General features: G+C 45.2%; 1 protein-coding gene across 12 annotated transcripts in view; it reads left to right on the top strand.

Annotated features, from left to right (window-relative positions):
- The window catches only part of LOC1281848 (furin-like protease 1), a 142,958-nt gene that overhangs the window by 65,541 nt on the left and 53,092 nt on the right, over positions 1–24,325 (top strand). For 9 of the 12 annotated variants that reach the window (XM_061648439.1, XM_061648446.1, XM_061648442.1 and 6 more), the window contains one exon: positions 4,163–6,112. The exons of 1 other annotated variant lie outside the window; for it this stretch is intronic. In XM_061648439.1, coding sequence (XP_061504423.1) covers positions 5,369–6,112 — 744 coding nt within the window. In that variant the 5' untranslated portion in view covers positions 4,163–5,368. The remainder of the gene's footprint in view (positions 1–4,162; positions 6,113–24,325) is intronic. 2 more of the 12 variants (XM_061648441.1, XM_061648451.1) reach the window with 1 other exon arrangement.

Consider the following 24,325-nt stretch of genomic DNA (forward strand, 5'->3'; position numbering starts at 1 on the left):
GCAGGCAAAAAAACGGTATAACGTCCGGTGTGCCAAGACCGAGCGCGTACCGAAACGTAATTTGAATATTTTTTTCCATTAATCTTCCACGTGCCCAGCATCGTAACGACTTGTTGGAATGGCGTAGATTAATGCTGCAGTGCATACATTGGTTGCTCCGTGGACTTTTTTTTGTTATGCTCACTCCAACCTTTATTTCCATTCTTTGTAGTGCTGGGGAAAGCGCGCGAGGCTCGTACGGTGTGGCAAATAAATTAAAGAGTTGCAAAAAGTTTCGTCCCTTTTCTATTGATCCTAGCGTTGTTTAAATGGGCTTAAATAGAGTAAGAGTTCTACGGAAAAATGATAAAAGTGGGGCTTTTTTTGCATCGATTCATCTTCGGTCTATTGAAATGTAAATTTTTTATTCGATTTTGCAGAACGTAATCGTTACATAGCGGAATATCTACCAAAGCAATCGACACACATACACACAGTTGTATGTTATTAAGCTCGAGGGACGGTTTCATAATTTTCACCATTCCGTTTGGATCTCCCAGTCCGACGACGTTTATCGAGGATGCGTTGAGCACGATTCAGTGGAACCGGAAAATCCAGCCCAGACGCGAGATGATGGTACGACCGTTCCCTTCAGACACAGATTCGATTGAATTTCGCGATCAGATGTATGTGTGTGTGTGTGTGTGTGTGTGGGAACAGCGTGTATTTTGGGAGTTTGTTGCTGCGTAAACGGGTGTAAGATAATGGTAGCGTATTCATCGCCTCACCCTCCGCGTTTGATCCGCACATTCGACCCGAGCGTGCATTATGAACGACCCGCAATGATGAAGCGACCGCGCGGGGATGAATTTCATGAATTTTATAATGTTTCACACAACATCTCCAGTATGCGCGCCAGACGCGAATGTGTACGTACGCGTTTGTGTGGTGGTGGGTGTGGAAAACTCAAGTCCCCAAGCAAGCCGGGTGGGGCGTAGCAACGTTCAGTGTGGTAAAGTGTGGACGGGAGAGGAAAATGGCATTTGAAAACTCAATTCACCAGATGAGCTTACCGAGAGGTAAAGTGACGACGACGCGAAATCCACCACCTTCGGCAACCGCCGGCAAGCAACCCAGCGGCAGCAGCAGCGGTGCTCGTTTGCATATTGATGCGGGCACAAGGGTGCCCGGCCTGGTGCGTTGTGATCCTTAATGCTCAGGTGTAGAGTTGGTGATGGGAAAACGGAGTTTTTGTTCCCTTTTTATCAGCACCTTGGGTATTTCTGTACCAGTGGGTTTGAGAATGAAAGGGTTTTTTTGTGTGTGTTGTGGCAGTGAACAACAGTCGATGGAACCAATCGTGTGTGTTACAGTTTGGCAGCTCTCATCAAAATACTTGAAGATGAATCGAGCATTAAAAATGGTAGCAAAATTCTTGTTTTTTTTAAACATCACCACTAATAACTGACTCCTCAAGCACGAGCATCATGAAACAGAAAACAATAACGAAAAAGTACGAGCTACGGAGACGAAGCAGCAACAAAGATGCTTCATTTGAGCGCTTGGACGATGAAACCAACATTGTTGCCTAATACTGTTTTGTGGCTTTTGCCGGTGGTTAGTTAGCGTTTCGATCAATGGGCTCGTGTTGTTGCCTTTCTTGCCTCACCCCATCGGGAAAAGGGAAGTTTGTCTAGCGCGCAGGCACACGTAACAGCACCGACGGCAACGTGCCAGTGAGTGGTCTGGTACGGCTATATTGGTGCGGTTTCTCCTGGGAAAAGGCCACGTGTCGACGAAAAACAACACTCGCTCGTGGGCCGTAGATATTTAAATCAATTTAGAAACACGTTCGAACCCCCTGAACGCGCAGCCAAACGAAACAATCTGGCAAGGGTACGCTTCAGGGTGTGTGGGTAACTGAAGACAAATAATCGTAAATGCTGCTGAAGAAACCACTTACCCTAAGAGGCTGCCAATTGCACTGGAACAACAGTAGGGCAGCATATTGCAAATTGATGTTTGCAGTGTATTTGTACAAATTAATAATTGCAAAGCGTATGAAACGTTAGTTTCGAACTGAAGGTCGATAAAATATTGCATTTTTAATCCTTCGTACGCTTCGAAGTACTCACGAGGGCATGATTAATGATTGATCTCAGTACAATCGGTAGTTGGATTTAGTTTGCAAGGCTAAACGATAAGCTGCCAGCTGTTTTAAATGATAATCGGATTTGTTAACGGCACAACAAAGGGTTCGTATAGTTGCGTGTATGTTATTTGTATTTAATTTGCATTGTGAAGTAATTTAAGCCGTAAATAATAATATTAAACATTGATAAAATCATATCTCTCACAATGGCCCATCAGTTGCACTAACCAGTTGGATGAGACTATCGTTGTTACGAAATCGTAACACCATTCAAAAAAGCTCAACGCTTATATCGAGATCGCCAGCTGTCAAGTGGTTTATTGTTAACTACGCAAACTGCTTTCAAGCACGGCGCCTGTGAATGATGTGTGCATCTCGATGAAGTTATCGCATAGAAACGATGAACCGGCAACGCCATACGGTACTCGCCATTTCATTATCATTGCTCTGGTTTGTGAAATCAATTGCATACTTCAGCACTGGTCCCTTTCCCGCCCGGACTTAGCCGGCTAAATTGCATCCCAGTTTCGGTGTATCTGATGGTAAAATTAAGATCCACTGGATTTATCGTGGCCGAAATTGTCAACATAGCAGGGTGAGAGCGACTCGCTGACAGCGTGCAGATAACATTTTGCGCTTTCATCCTACTCGCCGCATGTACAGCGCCCGTTGGCTTGCCTAGCGAACGCTAATGAGCTGTGATTTGTTTTGGGGTGTATTTGATGTGTGCGCGCAAATCAGCACGTGTACCGAAACGCGATATCAATAACAGTATGATAACAAATGAAGTTAGTCACTATCGCACTGGCGGGAAACTGGGAGCGATGAAGAACCTAATTACAACGGGGAAAGGTACGGACTGTTTATCCCGAGCCGACGAGCGCACAGAACAGTCACACACATTCAACATACGCGCGAGCCTTATCAGCAAAGTCAAATAGACATTTGCATTTCATTTTGCATGCTGAGTGTGACAAATCCTTTAAACCCTTTTTCACTCCATCAAATCCACGAGCGAATGTACGTCATGGCGAGCGTCACTGTCATGGTGAAGTAAGCGCTCGTACATCAGAAGTTCGCTGGTTCGGGTTGAAACGAGCGCATTGTTTAGTGGCCAGACTGTTCAGACTAACTCCAATGTGAGATAATTAGTTTTCCCGTGGCTCGAAAGAGTTAACACATCACTTGAACCGTCCACCCGTGAATGCGCCTCCCTTCCGGAAGGTCGCCGGACCGTTTCCGGGTTGTCATAAATAATAATCGGACTGATTTCTCGGGGCTAACTTTTCCAATATTCATTAATAAAGTTCGGCGGGGCTAGGCTTTTGATGTTGGGCAGGTGCGTCAGAATCGCAGTGCGTCGAGGAATAGATTTCGGCGGAAATGGCGTTGCTAAATGAGGCGGGTGGCAGGATTTATGTCTCATGCTAAGACCGGCTGTGTGCGCTGTCGAATGAATGAAAGTTTGGCTTTCATTTCCGACCGATGAGCTGCTGAATGAGAAAGTCTCACACGGCGCTTCAACGCTACTGGGATATTGCTATATTAATGTCTGGTTTTTGCTGTGTGTAAGGGGCTCTTCATCACTCTTTGGACGTTTATTAGGAAAGATTCTGTGTGCCGTGATGGCACAAAGTTTTTTGGATTTGGGAAACAATAAATACTAAAGTATTTTAATTACTCAACTTCTGTAATTTTAATGTCTGTTTTTTCTGTTTATCATTTCAGATGTGCCAAACAGTGATACCACACAAACACACATACGCCGGAAAAAAACGTCAGTCGCAAATGAAGTGAACTCAGCGAAATCGGTTGAATGCCAGATCCTGGTGAACGGTGTATAAACTAGATTAACTAACGGAATGGCAATCAACTGATTAGTGTAGAAACTAGAGCTAAACTCTGCATCCTGGTCCTGCTCGTCTGGTCTGGTCGCGAAATCGAAAGAGAGCGGCCGATCTGATATTGTTGTATTTGTTGTGTGATTGTTGTGTAATGTCTATTAAATGATTATTTCTTTCCTTTCTTCAGAGTGGACGGAACTTTCTAGAATCAAATTAGTAACAGAAGCAAAGTGGTGAGCTTGTGCGTGCGCGCGTCTGTGTTCGTGTCGAGTGATGGGCAACGTTTGCCGATAGAAAGAAAAAAAGTTGTAAAGGTGAAGAAGTGAATCGCCGCAAACCGTCGTTGGAGGAGCCCGTTGACTACACGGTTGTCCGTTTTTGTAAGTCGTCCGGAAGAGCATCCTTAATATCAGACACGAAGCCGGTGGATCGTTTCAGCAAGAGCGACCATCGTGCCACGCTTACTGCACAGGGCACGGTGTACAGTCTTAATTGATTGATTAAAAACGGATAAGGATCGGTCGGGAAATAAGGAAATCACCATTCAGCGAGGGCGGCGCAGAGAGCCCTACCGGTGGCGCGTGTCGAGTGGGGGGTGGCGGCAAAAAGGAAAGCAGAGGGAGCGATGTGTAAGACTCGCCTTATCAACCGGCCCGGCAAGAAGTATTAAAAGTGGCTGTGAGCCAGACACCCGGGCAGCAGCCTCAAATTTGTGTGCTTTTTTACCGAGAGACGGAGGTCAGAAACTGGGGAACGAAATACGAGCAAGCGGAGCGGAGGCGGAAGATCGGCCCGATAAATCACCCCGAAGCAGGTACTCGTAAGAATCGCCTTTGGCTAGAAAGGTCATCGAGAACGAGCCTCGGTGGGATGAAATTAATAATAATTATGTTTTAATTAAATCATCTTGATTATCCCTACGACTGGAGGGCAGAACGGACCCAGGACCGGTGTACTCGGCTGCTGCTTCGCTAGAGCTTTCTCGGAACGGAGACGGTACCCTTGTCGTCGGTTCGGAAAGCTTTCGACCACATTCCGTCATCCGTGCAGCCTTATTGGATGACTAGTTATCCCGGTTCCGGGAAAGCATCTATACCGGCAGGACGAACCAGCCCTTCGGACGCTATGGTCTGAGACGGTTGGATGGATATGGTTCGTAACGGCACCACCACCCGGAGATTGTGTGGAACGCCGGCTCTAGCTGTTCCCAGTAAACGATAGCTCTGGTCTCGCTGTGGCCCTGGATCGTTTTGCTGTCCGTACCTTCATGCCGGTGGGAGCGCTTTGCGTCTGTTCGTGGCTTGTAACGCTGTGGAGTGTTGTGGTGGTCGCTTCTCTGAAACAATTTGTGCAGCTAGATTAACCAAGACGGGCGAAGGATTCCTGCATCAAAATGACTATAAAGACTGCGCTGCAGCGCGAACGTAAATCTTTTAGCAGGGGCAAAGGCAATGCAACCGGACAGCACGATGTACCGTGGTCAGTAAGTGCGGTGATGCTAGAGCAGCATGGTGGAGTTTTGAGGTGTAACTCCAGGTCGGATAGCTATTTCCCGGACGAGCGATCCGCTGATCAAGACGATCCGGAGGATCCCCAAAATGAGCTCCGATGGCATCAAGGTAGCAGCAGCAGCAGCTCCGACGATTGTAGCAGTGGTAGTAACGAAAGCAGTTGTTCCGCTGGTGGCTGTCACACGCGGCGTCCACGATGTCAGTCTGTGACTGTGCACCCACGCTACCAGCAGCATCACCTTCATCCCCGAGCGTCTCCGTGGAGTCGCATCATCCAGTTTCAATTAGTGCTAGTGTTATCGGTAGTTTTAGTATTTAGCGGCATCAATTCCGCGGTTAACTGTGATGAAAATGTAACAACCGGTGTAAGGGGTAGTGGCGATGGCGGGGAGCTTAAGAAGGGACTGCTGGCGGGCATTTTGGCCACTGCCAACAGCAGCAGCGGCAGCAGCAGTAGCAGCAGTAGTGACGATGAGGCGAAGTTGCTAAGCGTCAACGAAATCGATGAAATGCTGGATGGCGTACGCCACTTCACACATCACTGGGCGGTGCACATTCCGGAAGGTGATGTGCATGGTCTGGCCGATCGAGTTGCCGCCGAGCACGGTTTCATCAATCGGGGAAAGGTAAGTCGATGTGATGCATTTATGTAATTAAATTTGTAGCTGTTAAGATGTGTTGTATTGTGCTCATAAAGCGTCAAGGTAGGGTTGAAATAAGTTCAGGAATTCTAAGAGGCTACTACTTTATTACTTATGATATACACCTTCTGTAGTAGCGATCATTTCGCATAAATGATGACTTATTTATCCTTGAATCTTAATTGGATTGCATGCAGGAAGGATCTTTCTATATTCAATGAATGGGTGATTCGGCTTAGGACAAGCATTGCCTGTAATCTTCCAATAAATCTGCTCGACAAATGTGTTCCAACGCCCTCTCTAAAGCGCCTAGCTCACTTGTGTGAACCCTCGATGTGCCTGAGTGAGGTGTTCAGAATCAAACCTGCAACGAAGTTGAACGTTGATCCATTTACCCCCCAACAAGTTTTATTGTTCCCAGAGGAATCAACTCCTGCTCAATGGTCAACGGTTTCGTCTTTAAAAATTACCCATCGCCACAAATTTGACCGCTTAACGACTACCCAGCACGGACATTACTCTTCCATACACGTGCTTCGTGCATTGGATAACGATCGAAACCGAAACGCAGTAAACGCTTTACCCCTGTTCAGAATCTGCTGGAATCGAGCGACCATGCCCAGTCGAAAGGCTGGCATAAAAATTGACCCCAAGTAGTGTAGAGTGTGCGGATTAGGCTTCCCCATCCGTCGCCCCTCCACTGCTCGCTTCTGCAAACCCACAAAATATGCATCGCTCGGTGAGCGGCGCTAAGCCATCACGTTTTCAGAGTGTGGTGCGCCTAGCATTGTATAATTATTATCCTCGGGAGAAGTATAAATCCTTTCGTCGTTTTTCAACCCCCTACGGGGGAGGGTAAGCATTCCGGAACCCCGAACGGGCGGTGGTATATCTTTTCGAACGTTTTGCCCTGTGTCCCGTGTACGGATATTCTGTATTCTTTGGAATTGCAACGCCACCGTGCTCCCGAGGGATGGGGACACAATGGACGGACGGCGCAGGTGGAAGCAGCAGTCGGGGTGAATAAAGCTTTTCCGGTGCTTCCGGCCGATGGTCGCCATGTGTGTGTGTGTGTGGGGTGGAGGGTTTAGAGGGCGGGGTTTATTTGTGTGCCCTGACACAAAATGGCACCCGAGGACGGCGTGTAGTTGACGGGTGCCATTTAAGCAACGGTTCGCCTCTGCCTCAAAGTTTATTACAGTGATTGTAATAACTTCATACAAATGAAGCCAGAGCGGAGGAATCACAGGAGCTTCACTCATATTAGTTGGTTTGGTCGAGTCGACCCATTCGAGTGGCTGTGCCAGAGGGGAAATGTGTTGTGTTAGGTACGGGAGGTTAGTGCAAAGGCATGACAATGTATCGAAAACGATGAAAGTACTGGTGTCGACCTGTTCCACCGGAGCTGCTATTGTTGGGCAGAAGTCTTTAATTTACTTCCTGCCCGAGGGAGAGACAGCGTGTGGCAAGGATTGAGGGAGAAAAAGGGCGAAATTATTTGAACAGTTATTAGGGTGAGCTCCGGGGAGTATTTTTGCGGTTCTGTATGTGCTGGGTGTGGGAGCTCTGATGAGCTCCTTTACCATCTCCGTGCAATTGTTGCAGCTGGTTTGATCCATCGAGAGCGCAGGAGAGTCACAACGAGGAATACTATACAAATAGCAGCAGGAAAAAGTTAAGCGCGATGTAGGTCGTGTCGGACGCTAGAGGACTGTTTTGCCCTTCTTTTTGCCGCTGTTTAGTCCGTTTGGTTTTGTCTATCGGCTGTATCTCGCGTGCATCTTTCGTTCACCGAGGGCTAAACTCGTACGTGCTGTTATAAATAGGCGTTCCATAGCCCATTAAACTAATTGCTTTGCATACGGCGATAAACCAACTCCTCTGCCACCGATTGCGGTACCGATGAGAGGGCGTTTTGTTCTTCTGCCCCGACCCTGTTGGGGCTGGGCCAGCTAATGAGTGGATGGCATTGCGTGGTGGGAAAAAAAGAGGAACTTCGATGTACCTAGCCTGCGGTGGTCGGTGCGTGAACTGAATCTAAATTGTCGCGCAATCCGAAATCATTGGCATCTGCGCGAGGCGCACTTAATGCGATGTAATTTGATAATAATAGTAATTAGCAGTCATAGCCGCATGGAGAAGCATTAGCGCTCCTCGTTGGACTGGACCCAGTGCATCGTTTCCATTGAGCTGTACACCATATACTGGCTGGCGGGTGTGGTGACGTTGCGGACTGAGAGATAGTGATAATTATTAGCAACAATGCGGGCGCATGTGTTGTTGACTGGCTAACTGGGGTACGAGATTATCGGGTGCCTCTGGTAGGTGTTTGCAGTGCAATGAAAACTTCAATTGAATACCGGCCACGAATAGTGGTATGTAATTTGCAGCGAGATTAGAATTAGGCGAGAAGCGCATTAGATGTTATTGGCAGCAATTTTTTGTTGGCGTATCTTGAAATTGTTCCTCATAACGAGCTTTTAAGCTGAGTCGATAATGCTTTTGATCATACCGAATAGCTAGGGTCATCTTCTGTAGATTGACTTTAATACAGCGTTGATTATTTCGCATGAATTTCGAGACGATTTGCCAGCTTTAAACACCGTCGATGGTTTCTGGCAAAGCTTCAATTTTGAATCTCCAAATCATCATTTGACATCAGTGTCACATCGTTTCACAGGCGAAAGGCCAAACCAGTTGAAGTTGAGTGAAGTTTATTTGACGGCGTAGTAACGACCGTTGCAATAGTATACAGCGTGAATGTCTGCTAAGGAGCGGCGGTTACTGCTGAACTCTGTTTTACACCAATAAACGTGCAAGATTTGATGGAGAGAGCATAAAATGAACCGATTCCGATAAGCGGCACCAACCCAACAACCATCACCAGGCGCAGCACCAGCAGTAGACTAAAAGCTCAAAGCATTCGGAGGGCGAATGTGCGGAAGGAGAATGTGCGCTCTCATGCTTCATTTGCTATCGAGACTGTAAATCTTCATTTATCCTCCGGTATACAGTTCATTAGACCGAGCGGCTTCAAGTAAATGATAATGACGATCATGTCGATGATGCCAAATGGTGTCCCTTTTGCTGCGCCTCAGCGTTTGCTGGATCTGGCTCGTTGTTTTGGTGGGATCCGTTTGTGTGTGTTTGTTTGCGGGCTGTTCGCCATTTTAATGGACATTATTATTCAACCGTTTCGTTCGCGAAAGCCTGCACGATAATGATGAAGGTGAAGCGCAGCCATCACAGAGAAACCAGGCGCGCGGCAGCATGTTTAGGCGGTTTTCCGTTTTCGCGTACTCGTCCTTCGGCTTATCTGTAGGGCTTAGGACGCGTTCTTGCTCTCGCTGTCGAGCGTAACTCAATCGTTATCTGTGCGGGCGTGCGTGCGGCCAGGCAACGAGCTTGAAAAGTTGTACGTACGCGCGGAACGCTGGGACCAAAGGGGGAGAAAAGTTTTTGACAATACAAGAAACAAATTCAGTTACGATGTTTGGCGTAATAAGTGCGATACGGTCGGCAACGTTTGGTTGCTGTCCGTGGTCAGTGTTTTTGTTTGCTATGCAGTGGCGGTGAAACACCCCATTGGAAAAAGTTTCCGTGCGTAAAAAGGTTCGGAGCAGAGGTAAAAAGCTTTCAAAAGTATCTTTTTTGTTGGCATTCTTTCCTATTGTTGGTTGGAGGGTGGAAAGGACAAAGCACGGAACCGCAAACGTCCCCAGTTGCCAACAACAGAAGAAAATGTTTTATTCCGTTGTCAAGCAATGGTTTGTTAAGGGGTGTGGTTGCTAATTAAACGATGAGTATTTACTTTTATCAGAGCTTTGTTTATGTTTACTAATAGAACAATAGATTTGGTGTTATTTAAGGAGAAGAAAATTCTCTCATACGAGGTTCTCATTTTAAATTTTGTTCAAATGATCTTTAAATCTACAACTGCCCATCTTCACAGCAAAGCTTCTTTATGATTTGGTTTAAACTTTGACCATTGCATCTGTATTTGTTTTTGCGGCAACAAAACAGCGGGAAAACGGGAAAAGTTTTGCTACGGAATCGCAAATTCCGGTCAACATGCGAGACAAGAGGAAGGCTGTTGCGAATAATAACGAAGTTGGGAGCTTTCCAGGTGTCGAAAACAATGCCATTTGGCTAGAAAAACTTCTGCATGAGTCTTGGTGCACTCTGCACGCTGGCTAAACTGAGATTGTGGCAACAAATTTGCGTCAAAATCCAATGCCCATTACGTTTTGTTTTGGTTCCCAAACGGCCAAACGGTGCCGGTTGGTTGGTCTGGAAGAATGTTAGGTAAACTAAAAATGAAATACACCTCATATCGTATGTATTTCGTTTCATGTGCGCTCGGTGAGCTGTTGAAAATCCATCATCACTTTGTGATTTGAAATTTAATGTTTCCAAGCAATTATCACAGAGTGGTTTGGATGTCCCAAGCTAAACATAACCACAAAATGAATAAGTTCATTCTGTATAGTGTATAGAGATCAGAGCGCATTTCCAGTGCTGGTGGAGTTTACGGTCAAGAGCGACCAAAATAATTAACATTTTAATGAAACTTGGTTGAGGAACCGTGATATGTGAAATGTGTCTTGCTTGCAAAAACAGACGCATTTCTTTCTCTGCAGATGCTCTGCTGAAGTTGAGATGGTTCCTGCATTCAAGTCCACAAGAGTCAAGTATAAAAGATTATGATGGAACGCAAAAGCGCCGGTGCCATGGTGTGTTGGTTGTTTGGTTGATTGTTTTACAGAGATTCAGATCATGTTATGTTAGAGAATGAGTTGTTGGAATCATATACCGGGCTCAGCATATCACAATAGTCGGATGAAATGATGTGATTTTGTTCAGTCTATATGATATGCAGTAGAGCAAAAGAGTCATAATGTATAATAGTTTGGCTTTATAAATTTAATTGTTTTCAAACACTTGCTTTGCGAGCTCACATGTTGGTCAATTTATCAATTTTATTGTTATCTGCCAGTATTTCAGATAAAAAAAAGATTTTTATTTAAAAAAATCAAAAGTAACATGCAACGATGAGCTTGAACTTGAAGTGGTGACGAGCTTTTCATAGAACTGTTCCGATTGGCATGTTAGTTTTGCATAAGTGCTGGTGGAATTTATGGTTGGCAGCCCCTATACTGATGTGTCTGGATTAGACAGCTGGAATTGATGCTAGAGCCTGCAGCAATGGCAAACTTCAAAAACATGAATGGAAATTGGGTTCTCTTTGCGAATTCATTGTGCGTTTTCGGTGCCCCCAAAACCATGTCTCTCTAAGGGTGTCGATGATGTACCCGTCCCGGTGTGGTTTTCCCGAACCCCATCGGGCATTTTGCTGCGAACGAGTGTGAGAGTGTGCGTTTCATCCTTTTGCCGAATGCAACAACGCCCATTCCGCAACTGGACCCCGAACGGATGGATAAATCGAAACCCCGGCGTACGTGTGCTGTGTGAATGTGCTAAAAACCAACGGGCTAGCTACCGTATTCATAATTGCTTGTGTCGGATCGCGTACCGGACAGCGGTCCCAGCTGTACAGGAGAGTGAGCGAATGGTATTCGGGACAAGTGTTTGACATGAGCCATAAACTTGAAACACAAAGCTCTATCGAGGGAGGGAGAGTGGTGCACGGGAGGTTCGGTAGTTACGGTGCAGGCACTCGAAAAATCAATTTAAAATTTCATACTAGAAACCTTATATAGGCTCCGACCAAGCTGGGCGGCAAACAGTTCTCGGTCCGTGTGGTGGGAAGCGTGCAATGTTACGTATTTTCGAACGGAACGGAATGGGAAATATTTCTCGTGCTGGTTGAAGCACTTTTTGTGTAATTTTGGTACTGGAGACTGAACATATGAAATGGAATTTGGTTGCATATATTGTGTTAAAGGTCTGTTTTCGTAACGAAAAAGGGTTAGTGATACCAATTAGAGCTACGATTTACTTTACTATTAGTATTATATGTTAGTATCCAGCCTGATAGTAGCGAAAGATTGACTATGGTGCTGTCATTTGCTTCCAATGTTCAGTTAGCTATGCTCGTTGTAATTTTGAATTGCTCATCATGAGTCAAAGATACTTAAATTAGTAGTACATCTGTAGCTTGTTTGCCACATCACCCCACCCGACCTGGTCTCATTTTTCTTTCACTGTGATCTTTACCTTAAGAGACACCCCTTTTTTTGCAACGGTTGACCCATTAAAAGTTTAAGGTTAAAAATGATCCTACCCCAACAATCAAAAGTAAACAACATGCGTATTGTGCGTCTCGCGGGGAGAAAAGTTTACATTTTTATGCGGCACCATCTTGGCTAATTACTGTTTGGTATGCCCGCCGGAAACGCCACGCGAAGGGATCAACTGCTAATCCCTTTTCCGCGAGTCAAGAGGGTAGCGCAAGGGATGAAAGTTTTTCGCACCACATCGCAGCAGAAGCAAAAGCACGCAGGTCTCTTACACACGAAACTCTTCACAAACATTAAACAAAGTCAAATTTCGGTCGAATGTTTGGTGGAAAGTTTTGGGAAAATGATGACGGTGGTGTCCTTTTTGGCCCACGCCACACCTCAACCTCAACTCCCCACAGCTGCTCAGCAAAGGGGGGATACTGTGCTTTAAATTTGTACAGCAACAGCACACGGTGTGTGTGGTGGCCCGTGCATTCGGTGAGGAAAATGAGGAAAGCCCAGGGGAAAAAGTTTCGTTCCGCCAGAAAACAGCTGTCAAGTTGTGTGGGCGACCATCGTGCTAATGCGCTTACAATTTCTTTCATTTAGTTTTAATTTAACGATGTCTCAGTCATTACGGTTAGCTCGGGCTCGCTGCAAAAGCGACGGGCTGCGGAAGGAAATGAAACGTAAATCAAACGGAAACGGGAGCAGCTTCGCTTGCTCTCGCCCTCATCGCCTCTGGGTTTGAACCATTATGACACTGTTCCCGTTTTCATTGAGGCTAAATGGAAATGATATAAATATGGATGGCAATTGCGGAGAGACCGCAGAGAATTGTTAATCCCTACCGCCGTGCTTCATTCGCAAATCAAACAGAATCGGTGGGAAGAGTAGAACTGAATGAAATAAAATTTAATAAACGCAAAAGCGCTTCTTCGAGGGTCGTTTGCTGACGTTCATTCGCGTGCTTCGGACACGCCGTATGAAGATCGATTGTTTCAGTAAAGTGCTCCCAATGGTGGTCTACTTTGGAATGAGCAAGCAATACGTTTGTTCTTTTCCCCCTGTCGGAAAATGGTAGAATATACAAAAATGGAAACTTTTTGTCCCGGTTTTCTGTTTGTTTATTGACTGATGCTTGCTGGTTTATGAAATGTTTCTCCCGTTCGTAAGTAGACGCTAGCAACATATTGTAATAGTGAGCCAAATGATGGAATGAAACTATTTGGTAATAAAGTAGCGGATGAACAAATAATTTGCTCGTCGGCATTGGTTTGTTATTTTCGCACACAGAAATGGCGGGAAATCCAACACGACTTCTGTTTTGTTGATTGATAAGTATATCATGCTTCCTTATTAAACGCTCAACAAGCCAACAACCGCCACACAGTGGAAATACATTCAACAGGTCGAATTATTTAATCATGCCACTCAGCTACTACTACGATACAACCCACAATCATTACCCCCCTAATTGGTCCATCCAGCTTGATCAGTTTAGACGGACTAGACCGGGGCGGTAGTTGCCGCTTTTTTCCGCAGTCAAATCAATTCTAATTATCCAACCGTCAGTGTAGCCCCCAATAACGAAGGGTTTTATCGAAGAGAGCAAGCTATGGCGGCCGTATCCTACCTGTTGTGGCATCACCATTTGTCGGAAACTCCTCGTCCACCGTAGAATACTTCTCAACTTTTCAACCCACCGGAATGTGTGTGTGAGTGTTTATGTTTGTGCGAGCGCCTGTCAGTTAGGGCAAACTATTTCATGCCCGGCGGCCATTTATCAAACGGAAAAATGTATCCTTTCAAACATGCCACCATCGTATTAGTGTGTGCATGTTTGTGTGTGTCTGTATGTTTCTTTTCCTTTCACTCCGTCAATCATGAGCTCAAGTCATAAGGCCTCCTACAGGTCGCGCGCATTAGCCGCCCTCCGCGCCAACCTGTGCAACATGTTGCTATTTGCAAAACGGTGTGTTTCTCTCGCTCTCTCAGATCCTACCACCACTACCACCAGCACTACCCACATCAGTCGCTGGTAAGCCGCTTAGATGGTCGAGTCTCTAACTCCCCGAGGTCTGTCTGGTTCTAGGATCTCACCTAAATGTGGGTTCACTTTACCCTTGCTCCGCGGTGCAAAAGAGCATGAGCATGTGTGAGTGAGAGTGGTACGTTTGTGTGTATGTATGTATATCAAATTACGTGATGGGTGCAAGTCGTCGCAGCCAGCAAGGCCAGTGCCTTCACGCGATTAGCCCTGAACTTTCCATTGGGTAGAGGTGAAGGTTTTGCTAGAAATATAGAGCCCAGTGTGTTGCGAATGGCAAGTTAATCTAATCGTTCACCTAATCTTTCGACTTTAAACAATAATAACGACTTATGTGTGTAGTGCAAGCTGTTGCTGTGAATGTTCCTGGAAGATGAAGCGCTACACTTAAGAAGCCATTAGCAAGTGGTTGGAATTTATATTTTAGGTAACTTTTTTAACCAATGCAGGAAACCTTACACTACCACGCAAAGGTGTCGTTAGATCGGTAGCTTTAACGCAAGGTAGGGTGTCATGATGCGTGTCCCCAGTGGAAGCATTGACGCATTAGTTTGTTCAACACACAAAGCGAACCCGCAAGCCACAAGCCGCCGCAAGGTGTCAAAACGATAAAGTAAGGTAGTTTTTACAGTATTAATTACCATTACACCGAATCCCTGCTCGATGGATCGAATGTGTTAATGAGATTTGTAACGCCTGTGTGTATCCTTCATCCGTCCGATCCGGGCCTCCAAAAAGCAAAGAAACCCACTCCGCCAGAGGGTCATGGTTGGGTTGGGGTTTGTAGGTTGTCCATTTTTAGCAAATAGCGTCTTCGCTGAAACGCCGTCGCTGGCCGGGGCATTGACGAACTGCGGCGGAAAGGAAACTTTTCCGTGCGAAAACTTTGCCGAAAGATGAAATTTTACAACCCACCCAGCCTTCTGGCCCAGCGTCGTGTGCCCTTTCGGTGCCGTGCGTGCGTGCGAAAGCATAACCTCGCCAACAGGAGCGCGGCCTAACTCCCCCCGTCGCGTTACTAATGAAGCAAATCGAATTGCCCCGAAGCGATAAGCCGTATTTTCGATGTCGGTTTGCTTGTCTTTCGGCAATACGGCAAAGGAAGTAAACACACAGATTTCGAGCGCAGCTTTGAAATTCGACAGTGGTTCACGGCTTGAGTGTTTGTGAAGTGCCCGAAGTTTTGCGTTGTCCTATTGCTGCCTCGGTCGGTATAGAGGTGGCATTGGAAACGTTTGAACGCCTTTTTTTTTCGCGTGATCTTTGATGTTTTCTCGAGGAGACGAGACGAGTCTTAAACGCGTTTACGTTGTTTAGGACAATTCTTCTTCCCATACTGTAAACAGATTTCGTGGGTTATATCATGTTGCCATGGGTCGTTTGAAGTTGTTGTACTGGAGTAAATGATTTATAATTTACATTAAAAGGTTTTGTAAGTTACTACTGCATCCGTGTGGCAAAGGCTGTTTGTTTCGAACACAAACCATCGGCATCTGATGCAAGAACACGAACACAACTAGTTGCCCCACTGCACAAGTGCCTTCTGCTGTAGGTGTGAAGTGTCTGTCAATTATGGAGAATTGAAATAAATTATTTACCCCCTCGCCTGGCACGATCAACATCAATTGGTATCGCTTTATCAATTTGTCGATCACAACAACCCATTGAAACGCGCGATGCATGTGCGAAATATGGTGCGTCATTTCGTTCCGTTCCGTTGCATACTTCGGTCTTCTTCGCCGTAGAATGTCGTTTGTTTTTTTTTATCCGTACTTTATGGCCAATGCGCTACTCCCTAATGTTGCTAAAAATTCGAGGAAAGAGATTTTAATTTGCAAAACAGCAGAATTAATTTGTTTCGCATGCTGTTCGATACGGCTGATAGTAATGCGAACGCGTGGCCAAAGCATTCACACTTGACAAATGCGTTCGAAAGGGTACCATCCCCCCGAACGGGTGTACCTGAAAGCAGCAGCACGCAATAGAACGAATCACACGAATTAATATTCATTGGCAAAACCCTCGTCGACCATGTCGTGCCTGGGTCGTCCGTTCGTTGCCCCTCTCTTCCCATCCATTCGGTCGAAATTCGTTCGCATCCCATTTTATGCATTCGCATGCCCAAAATGTTTGGCGAGTGTTCCCTCGGCAGCATTTAAGGGTCAGCGAGCGAGGTCGAGAACCAGCATGTACACGGCAGCGTGAACGTTGGCAAAGGCTGTGAAGCCGTTTTGGTGGCACCCAGCTACTACTGACGTGAGCGGGTGAAAGCGAGTTAGAGAGAGAGAGAGGGATCAGAGAGTTGCGGTTCGCTGTTTAGCATCCTTCGCCGGGGAACGTGCGCAGGTTAAGTGTCGGTGAAAGGTTGCTTGTGCATAAATATTCAATACACATACATCAACAGCGTCTTGCTAGGAATTGCTTGGACTTATCATAATTATCCGTGCGAATAACGCACCGGTAGTGCAGATGTGTGTTAAGTTAAGTGAAAAATTAGGGTTAGTTGGAATTGAGCGCGATAATCAATATAGTGGCAAAGGCTCTGTTGAATTATTCTACGATTCAGAATTGTACATTGTAATGGAGCGCTTACTGGCGCGCAAACGCGAGTGCCTACAATGCCAAACTACTGCAACTGTGTTGGTATTCGATACGTATGTATGTAAATCGGGCAGAGGGCTGCTTGTATGAAAACATGCCATTTGAATACTGAACAATGAAAATGTGTCCTATGCACGCAAAATCACAAGCTCTCGGACTATTCGGAGAACTACGGTAACGTTTCCTTTAGCGGAAATGCTTCCCGAGAATCGATAAATGAATGCATTTCGATAGAAAGTATCTTTAAAATTGTATCGACAAATGAGTTTGATTAAACTCGTTTTGCTGGTGTTGTGAAAGGCTGTATTTATTGCGTTCGTTTTACAGAATTTGCCAAAGAAACACTTCGCTTGTTTCGCTTGAAAGAATGCCTTTTTATGGTTGTTGATGCTGCTGCGAATCCGAATGTATCCTGCTGATTTGTTATCGCTATTCCAAAGTGCATATGTGCGGCGGGGTACGAGAGTGTAAATGAAAATCAATCTGCACGAACCGGCAATAGAGTGACCGTGTGCTGCCTCGTGAAGCATGTTTCCAGATTTATTTGCTTCCTTTCGCTCTCTGTGTCTTTCCCCTTCCGTTCTGCTGCTTCCTTTCGTGATCAATCCTAGCTGGAAACTAATGAAAGTTCTTGAATCGAAACGTGGCTCTAGCACGTTTGGCGAGTAATTGGTTGTATCGTAAAAGCAAGGAGAACTGACCGGAACCGGTCATCGTGTGCCGTTCATGTTACCGCTCAGGGCCGGATGCGATTTAGCGAACAACGCCAGTCGAAGCATGGCACACGCAAGGGAAAGTATGATCAATCCCAGCTGTGGCTTTGCTGTGCTAGGGAAAGGAAACTTGTCCATTTCGGAAAACCCAGATTCCTTTCAATTTCGTTTATTGTTGTTAAATGAAGGGGCTGGTTCTTTACAAAGGTACAGAGAGCACCAGGCGTCTCCATTTTATAAAATGATACACACGCAAACGCTCAATGTGGCAGTGTTTATGCTATATGCTAGTTTTAGCATAGTTGCTACATAGATTCACTTCACATATGAAATTGTGTCATAAAAGTGAACACGCTAAGAACTATCAATTACTGACAGCATGGTCCATTTAACCTTTATGCGATAGGATCTTAAGACACCACCAACCCAAATTGAAATGTATTACCAGCGTTAAAGCGAATCATGAGCGATGGATTTAAATCAATTTACAACATCACCATCACATGCGGCTGCGCTCGATCAATTGTGCGTTCCGCTGGAGATGGGCTGCTGTTTGATGCATAGGAATTAACACTTTAAGCGCCGTGTCATATAAATTCGCATGACGGCTTTGTTCACCGCTCAGCTCTGTATCTGACGCTCACCAATTCTCTTGATAACGAATGAGGTAGGAAAGAGAGAACGAGAACGACATGTGCTACGACGCTTATCGCAATTAAACAAAAGAGTGATAACAATCGCACGAGAAACTGTCGCTCTCATCGCTCTCTTGCCATGCGCTACGTGCTCACTCAAAAACTGTGACGTCAGGCTGGCGGTCAAAGTGTTAAACAAAACATAAGCGCAACGAATGAAGCGCGTGCAGTGGTGGGGGTGGTTTTTGTCTTGTCGCGTACCCCGAATCAAGCATAGAATAGTAAATCATCGTTTCGAGGGCGCAGATGCATGAACCATTGCAAGCGAGATGCCATGATGAATGGACACGAGAGCCATTCGTAAGCGCCACTTCTGTTCGACGGGGGTACAATATCCCTGTGCGTGACCATCGACCCCCAAGACAAGCACACAAGCATTTAATTTATGGACGTGGGCATATTTTTTGCGATGCTAGGGGGCTTTTTTTTGCATCTACGATATCCCAATCGCGGGAGTTGGGGAGACATGCATTCAACCGGCACACGAGTCTTTATGATTCTACATGCGTATGCATTCGTTGGCCTCGGGGAAGCATCCGCTACAATATCCGCCTGGTCTACGGGGAATCGACGTGTTTGTGCAAACGAAATGGATGAATGGTGCCATGGCTGTAGGTCAACAATTGTACATGATGTAGACTCGTTTTGTAGTGAAACAGTTTTGTTACAATCATGAATGATTTGAGTTGGATTTGTCAATGTATATATTGTGTGTTTTATTATTTATGCATGATTTATCAGGCTTTGTATAAAGTATTATTACAGATCTGGTGATTTTTACAAGACATTTCCAAATTTTCTTTTTTTATCAATCTTGGTACCAACAAAGGAGACATTATAATGCACATATTCAAGTGGAAGGTGATAACAGGTCACCCAAGAAAAGAATATAACATCCAGCATACGGTAAAGAAAACACTACATGATAATGATTCTTTTTATTATCTCACAGCAAGACAAGTGTCACGGAAGCATTTTCTCTCAAGTCATGCTCTTAGCAACGCAGAATGTTAAAACGTGGTCCGCCGACCCTGCTAAGGTCATGTCTCATCCCTCCAAAAGATGTTGAAGCTCATTGTTTATCTTTGACGCTACCCATTGAACGAGCAAATGTTGGTACGGCACGTTGTTTAAACATGACGCCACTGTACCTTTTCAAGAAGCTCTGACGGTCATGATGCGGACCAAAAATTCCATTGTTTTGTCTGATCTCCGCTAAGTGCTGCCCCTGCTATTGGAGAGTCGTTCCATTAAGTGAGATCGAAAAATATACAAACACATTTTCCTCTTTTCCTCTTTGCATCCTGTAAAACACGTTGTTATTTATTATGAGTACTTCAGTAAGGCCAGGCTAGCTAAACACAATGTAATTGTAGTGGAAAAATGAAGAAACGATGGATTGTGTATCCCTTAAGAGCAAGGTGTTGCAGGAACATCGGTTGAACAAAAGATGAAATTCCAATACGGTACATCCATCAGTGAAAATGTGTTTCACACGAATTTGGATCACGACTGGTTAGAATATTACGCATGTTCATCTCAAGTTTGAGGCCATCAGCATATTATGCACAGTACACTAACTCGTCAGCCAAGTTCTGGGCGGACGGAAAAAGACCCGTTAGTGCAAAAAGTTGCTCCTGCCGTAACAGAATTACGTAGCCTTTCGCCACTTGGCACCACTTAGAGCGACTGCACTAATTGACACTTTTCGTTTTGTTCCGTTTGCTCTATTTGCAGGTGAGTCGCACATCAGAACGCATTCAAATCATTCAGCGGTCGACCGTATTGCTCTCGGAAAGTCAGGTAGAAGGCTAGCACCACCGGGAGAAGAAAGGCCATCAACTGGGTCGAGAAGAGGCAGAGCAGAGGGATCGGCTGTGGCAACTGGAATAGAAAAGTGCGCCGTGTTGTTGGCCCAAAGCCTATTCAGCGTGTAGCGAACGTGAGCGACTGGTTAGAATACGCCGCTCCCGCTCTTTAGCTCTCCACCTCCCGTACAACAGCTGCTGGGCATGGTGAACAAGTCTGCAAATACAGCGGCACTTGTTCGACAGTTCTTCTTGGGCGTGCTGTTCTGTGCGCCTGCTAACGTCCGTGCTAATTAGATTGTTTACTGGCCAACCGCTTCGGGGCTGGCGTAAGAAAGTTTCGCTTACCGTTGCCAAACTAACTTACTTTGTGCGGTAGGAAATGGGCCAAGAGAAGGTGGCGGCTGAGCCTGGGTAGCTAGCAAGATGTTCCTTGTGTGTCTTTCACGTATGAAAGCGAACGTCGGTTATTCAATTGCAGCAATTGGACAGAATCAATCTTTAGTTTGCCAATGGTCCTAGTTTGAGCAGTGTTTTCTATAGGTTTGACGTTCGAAGTAACATTTCATGTAGAATCGGAACAGAGTTCTTGTGTGATGCTATTATGAACACAAACAACGATCAATGTCTATTTCTTTAGGACGATCAATTAATAGGAAACTTTCTGCTTGATGTGACAAGAACGATACATCAACTTTAGAAGTTTTTATTCACTGTCACCTCTAGGTTAACATGAATGTTCTGTTGACTCCTGTTTAATTAGACAAATTCTTTGAATAACTTGTACACTCGTTAGAAAACGGTCAGTTATGGTTTTCATTTCAATCGCTTCAATGTGAAAATTGAATCTTATCACTTGGGAGCGTTATCATTGTTCAACTAATCAGCTTACCCTCATTTAAGAGTATGCTTGCTGCTACGGCAGAGCGTGACTTGCCGGCTTGGCAATAACCACATCACCTTGGCTAAAACGAACGCGATCGTTCCGATGGCAAACCCCATTCTCGCTGCTGGTACGACCACTGTCCGTTGGGCAACGTAGAACATGCAACCTTTGCGCGCATCACAAAGTGTGAAGCATTTTAAACATTACTGCTGGTTTGACTCTCCGGCCAGCAATCTGTCGTTGCTATGCAGCCACTCTCTAGCATAGTGAAATTGAGGCATTAAATGTGTGTTCTCTTTATCTTTTTCGCCCCCAAAATTACTCCAATGCGCCGGAACACGGTGAATTGTTGTTTTACAGTTGATAAATTAATAAACTCTGCAGAGTACTCCCGTGGCTGCTGAAAGGATGCCGTTGCCACTTTATCGTGTGATGGTGGTAATGTTTACTGGTGGTATGATTTAATGGTCCCACCTCCCCGGCTCACTGTTGCTCTATTGTGGTTTCTCGAGCGAGGCGAACGAGAGTTTTGTGCTAGGATAAATAATTATGCAGCTCTGGTGCATATCTGCATTGCACTTTGTTTGGCTCGGAGGGTGGAGAGGATTAGTGCGATTTATTCATGCGATGCTTATGTGAACTTGTTCTGGGAAAAAATATAATCAATGATGGCTGGCGTTGTTGAGGTAGCGATAAAATTGTACTGCTCAGATCCTTCAAAATTGCCACAAAAGTTTGATGTAATTTCACGTGGATGTTTGTTTAACGCATGAATATTTCCACTCTAAAGCCCTACTAGCAGCGAACTTTGATGTGACTGAGATTCATTAGTTGACAACCGGCACGAACCTGCCGATTGTTTGATGTAGTCGATTTTAATGAATATTCTGAAGCTACGTAATATTAATGATGAAAATTGCTAGAAATCAAAGCACACACTGCACAGTCTGTTCGACTGGGTTAATGATGCTGAGGTTCTGCCACGGTGAGGCATTTGCCGTTGAGGTTGATTCGTGTGCTCTGCTAGGACGTACATATGCATCAAACGTTTCGACCGGATCGCTCCCGTCTCACAACAGATAATTGACGTTCGCTCGTTTAATGGGCTCTGGCATGTTGTCGAGTCAATTAGTTTGTGTCGTCCAAAGCAATCAGTACGATCCGGGATTGAGCGCACTATCGTTGTGTGTCTGTCACAGCGTGGGTGTAGGTGTATGTGTGTATGCGTGCGGCGTGGGTTGGCAAAATCAGAATGCATGCTTCGAAAAATGTTAAAATCTCTTGATTACCGGAAATTTAGCTCCGCGTTGACAAGTCGACAAGAACAGATTGCGTACGGTAGGCTATTCCTGCAATGATACATCCGATTTTGGGGGCCTCATTCTCAAACGTTTGATTATGATTGATGGCTTATCGATCGAGCGTCGATAGTGTTAGCCTTGCGGCGATGGTACGAACGAGTGAAAGTGGACCCATGTTGGTTGAATGTAAAATATGGCTATGAAACCATTTGGCATTATATCGGCCGCACGAGACAGATGGCTGATGTTTACATGAGCGCACGACTCTTCCTAGTGGGTGAAGCCACTTTATCTCGCATTACAGCACAACCCATCTGGCCTCCATGTCAGTGGCGCAGGAGTTGGCGGCCCAATTAGAGACTCATTATCAGAAGCTAATGAGCTTTGCATGTGCGAAAGGGTAAAGAGAACAGGAAATAGGGTAGAAAGAGGGGGAAATTAATGCTTTTTCCAGCGTTGTCAGAACTATCGGAAATTGGCGGTGATATCGTAGGGCGAACGTTGAGCGTAATGTCGCAAAATACGACCTTTTTCACTTTCCCGACGGCGTTTATCGATTAGGTATTGGTGTTGAAGGACCAGAACGAAATTCGCCCACACATGCTTTAACGCTCGTAATCGAACTATGGACGTGTTATTAAACATCAAAGACATTCAGGTTCAGGTAAACTACATCAAACACAGGGTAAAACGGTCGTACTCAGCTTTATTTTTATGGTTTGTGGTTTTGAGCCAATATGCAACTAAAAGCTATTTTTCCAAAGTGTACAGATACCAACGTAAGCGTCCACGATCCATTAATGCTGCACCCCGCAACCCTGTGAGCCTGTGCCTCTAAGTCCATAATCGGTTGAATGAAACACTCTCGCTTTCATGGTTCGACGCGTTGCCTTCCACCACCGCGTGGTTTGCGGGCGGGCAAGTAATGGTGCCGTCAATTTACTGACAGGAGCCATGGTGGTGGGAAGGATAATTTAGCAGCCGCTCCGAAGCAGTGGAAAGTTTAAATTTACTCGCCGTCTGCAGGGGCCGTATGGTTGGTTCCGTGCTTCCCCGACGCGCCGGTGCTGGTTGTTTACTTTGGGAAAATTAATTATCAAAAAGTAGGAACGATATAATTCACCTTGATCCTGTCGAGCGAATCGGGGAGGTGGCGAGAAAAGCGCCAACGGGGAAACATTGATAAGCCCGCTCTGCTGTTAGTCGTTTAGAAATGGTGCAAAATATTAGAGAGCAATTAAAAATCTCAGCATCTTTTCGGGGGTGTGCTGAAGGGTTCGGTGTGAGAGTGAAATAAATTCCGAATGGATTGAATTATGGCGTAATCGTTAAATAATGGTGTGTTTGTATTACATTAACATTAACATTATGCGCTCAACAAATTGCGGATATTATTATTTATGACAGTGTTTGCTCTGTAACAATTTATAGTACACGAAATCGTTATGGGAAGCTTTGTGTCGGAATTCCATATGCTGCTTTTATCAGCACACAATTATTTCACAAACCACAAACATCTGGCTTGCATTAATGAAATTGATTAGCTGATTTTTCTTTTCAACGGAAATTTGCACAACCCCTCAGGTGTTCATATGTTGGTCATGGACAGAGTAATTCTAGTAGATCCTAATCAGATATGAGAGTTGGTCAACATTCGGGTAAGGTAAAAACCTTACAATCACATTCTTTTTCAATGGATTCAATGAAATCCTTTTGCAAAAGCAATTGTGGATCGCATGAGCAGCAGTGCTTTACAAGGAATAGCTTTGAGAAAATGAAATTCTTCCTTCTGATGAAGGAGGTTGCACATGTTCACATATTACCATTGAAGTGCAATTGAAAGTAGTTCCTGATTGCTATTGGTTGAAGCTTTAGTATTGGAAAGGATTCTGTCTGTATCATGCCATTGTTATAAGCAATTGGTTTGGAAAGTGCTTCGCTTGTAGTTTGCTCTTTCATTGG

This window comes from Anopheles gambiae, chromosome 2 (assembly GCF_943734735.2).
Source record: "Anopheles gambiae chromosome 2, idAnoGambNW_F1_1, whole genome shotgun sequence".
Taxonomy (NCBI): domain Eukaryota; kingdom Metazoa; phylum Arthropoda; class Insecta; order Diptera; family Culicidae; genus Anopheles; species Anopheles gambiae.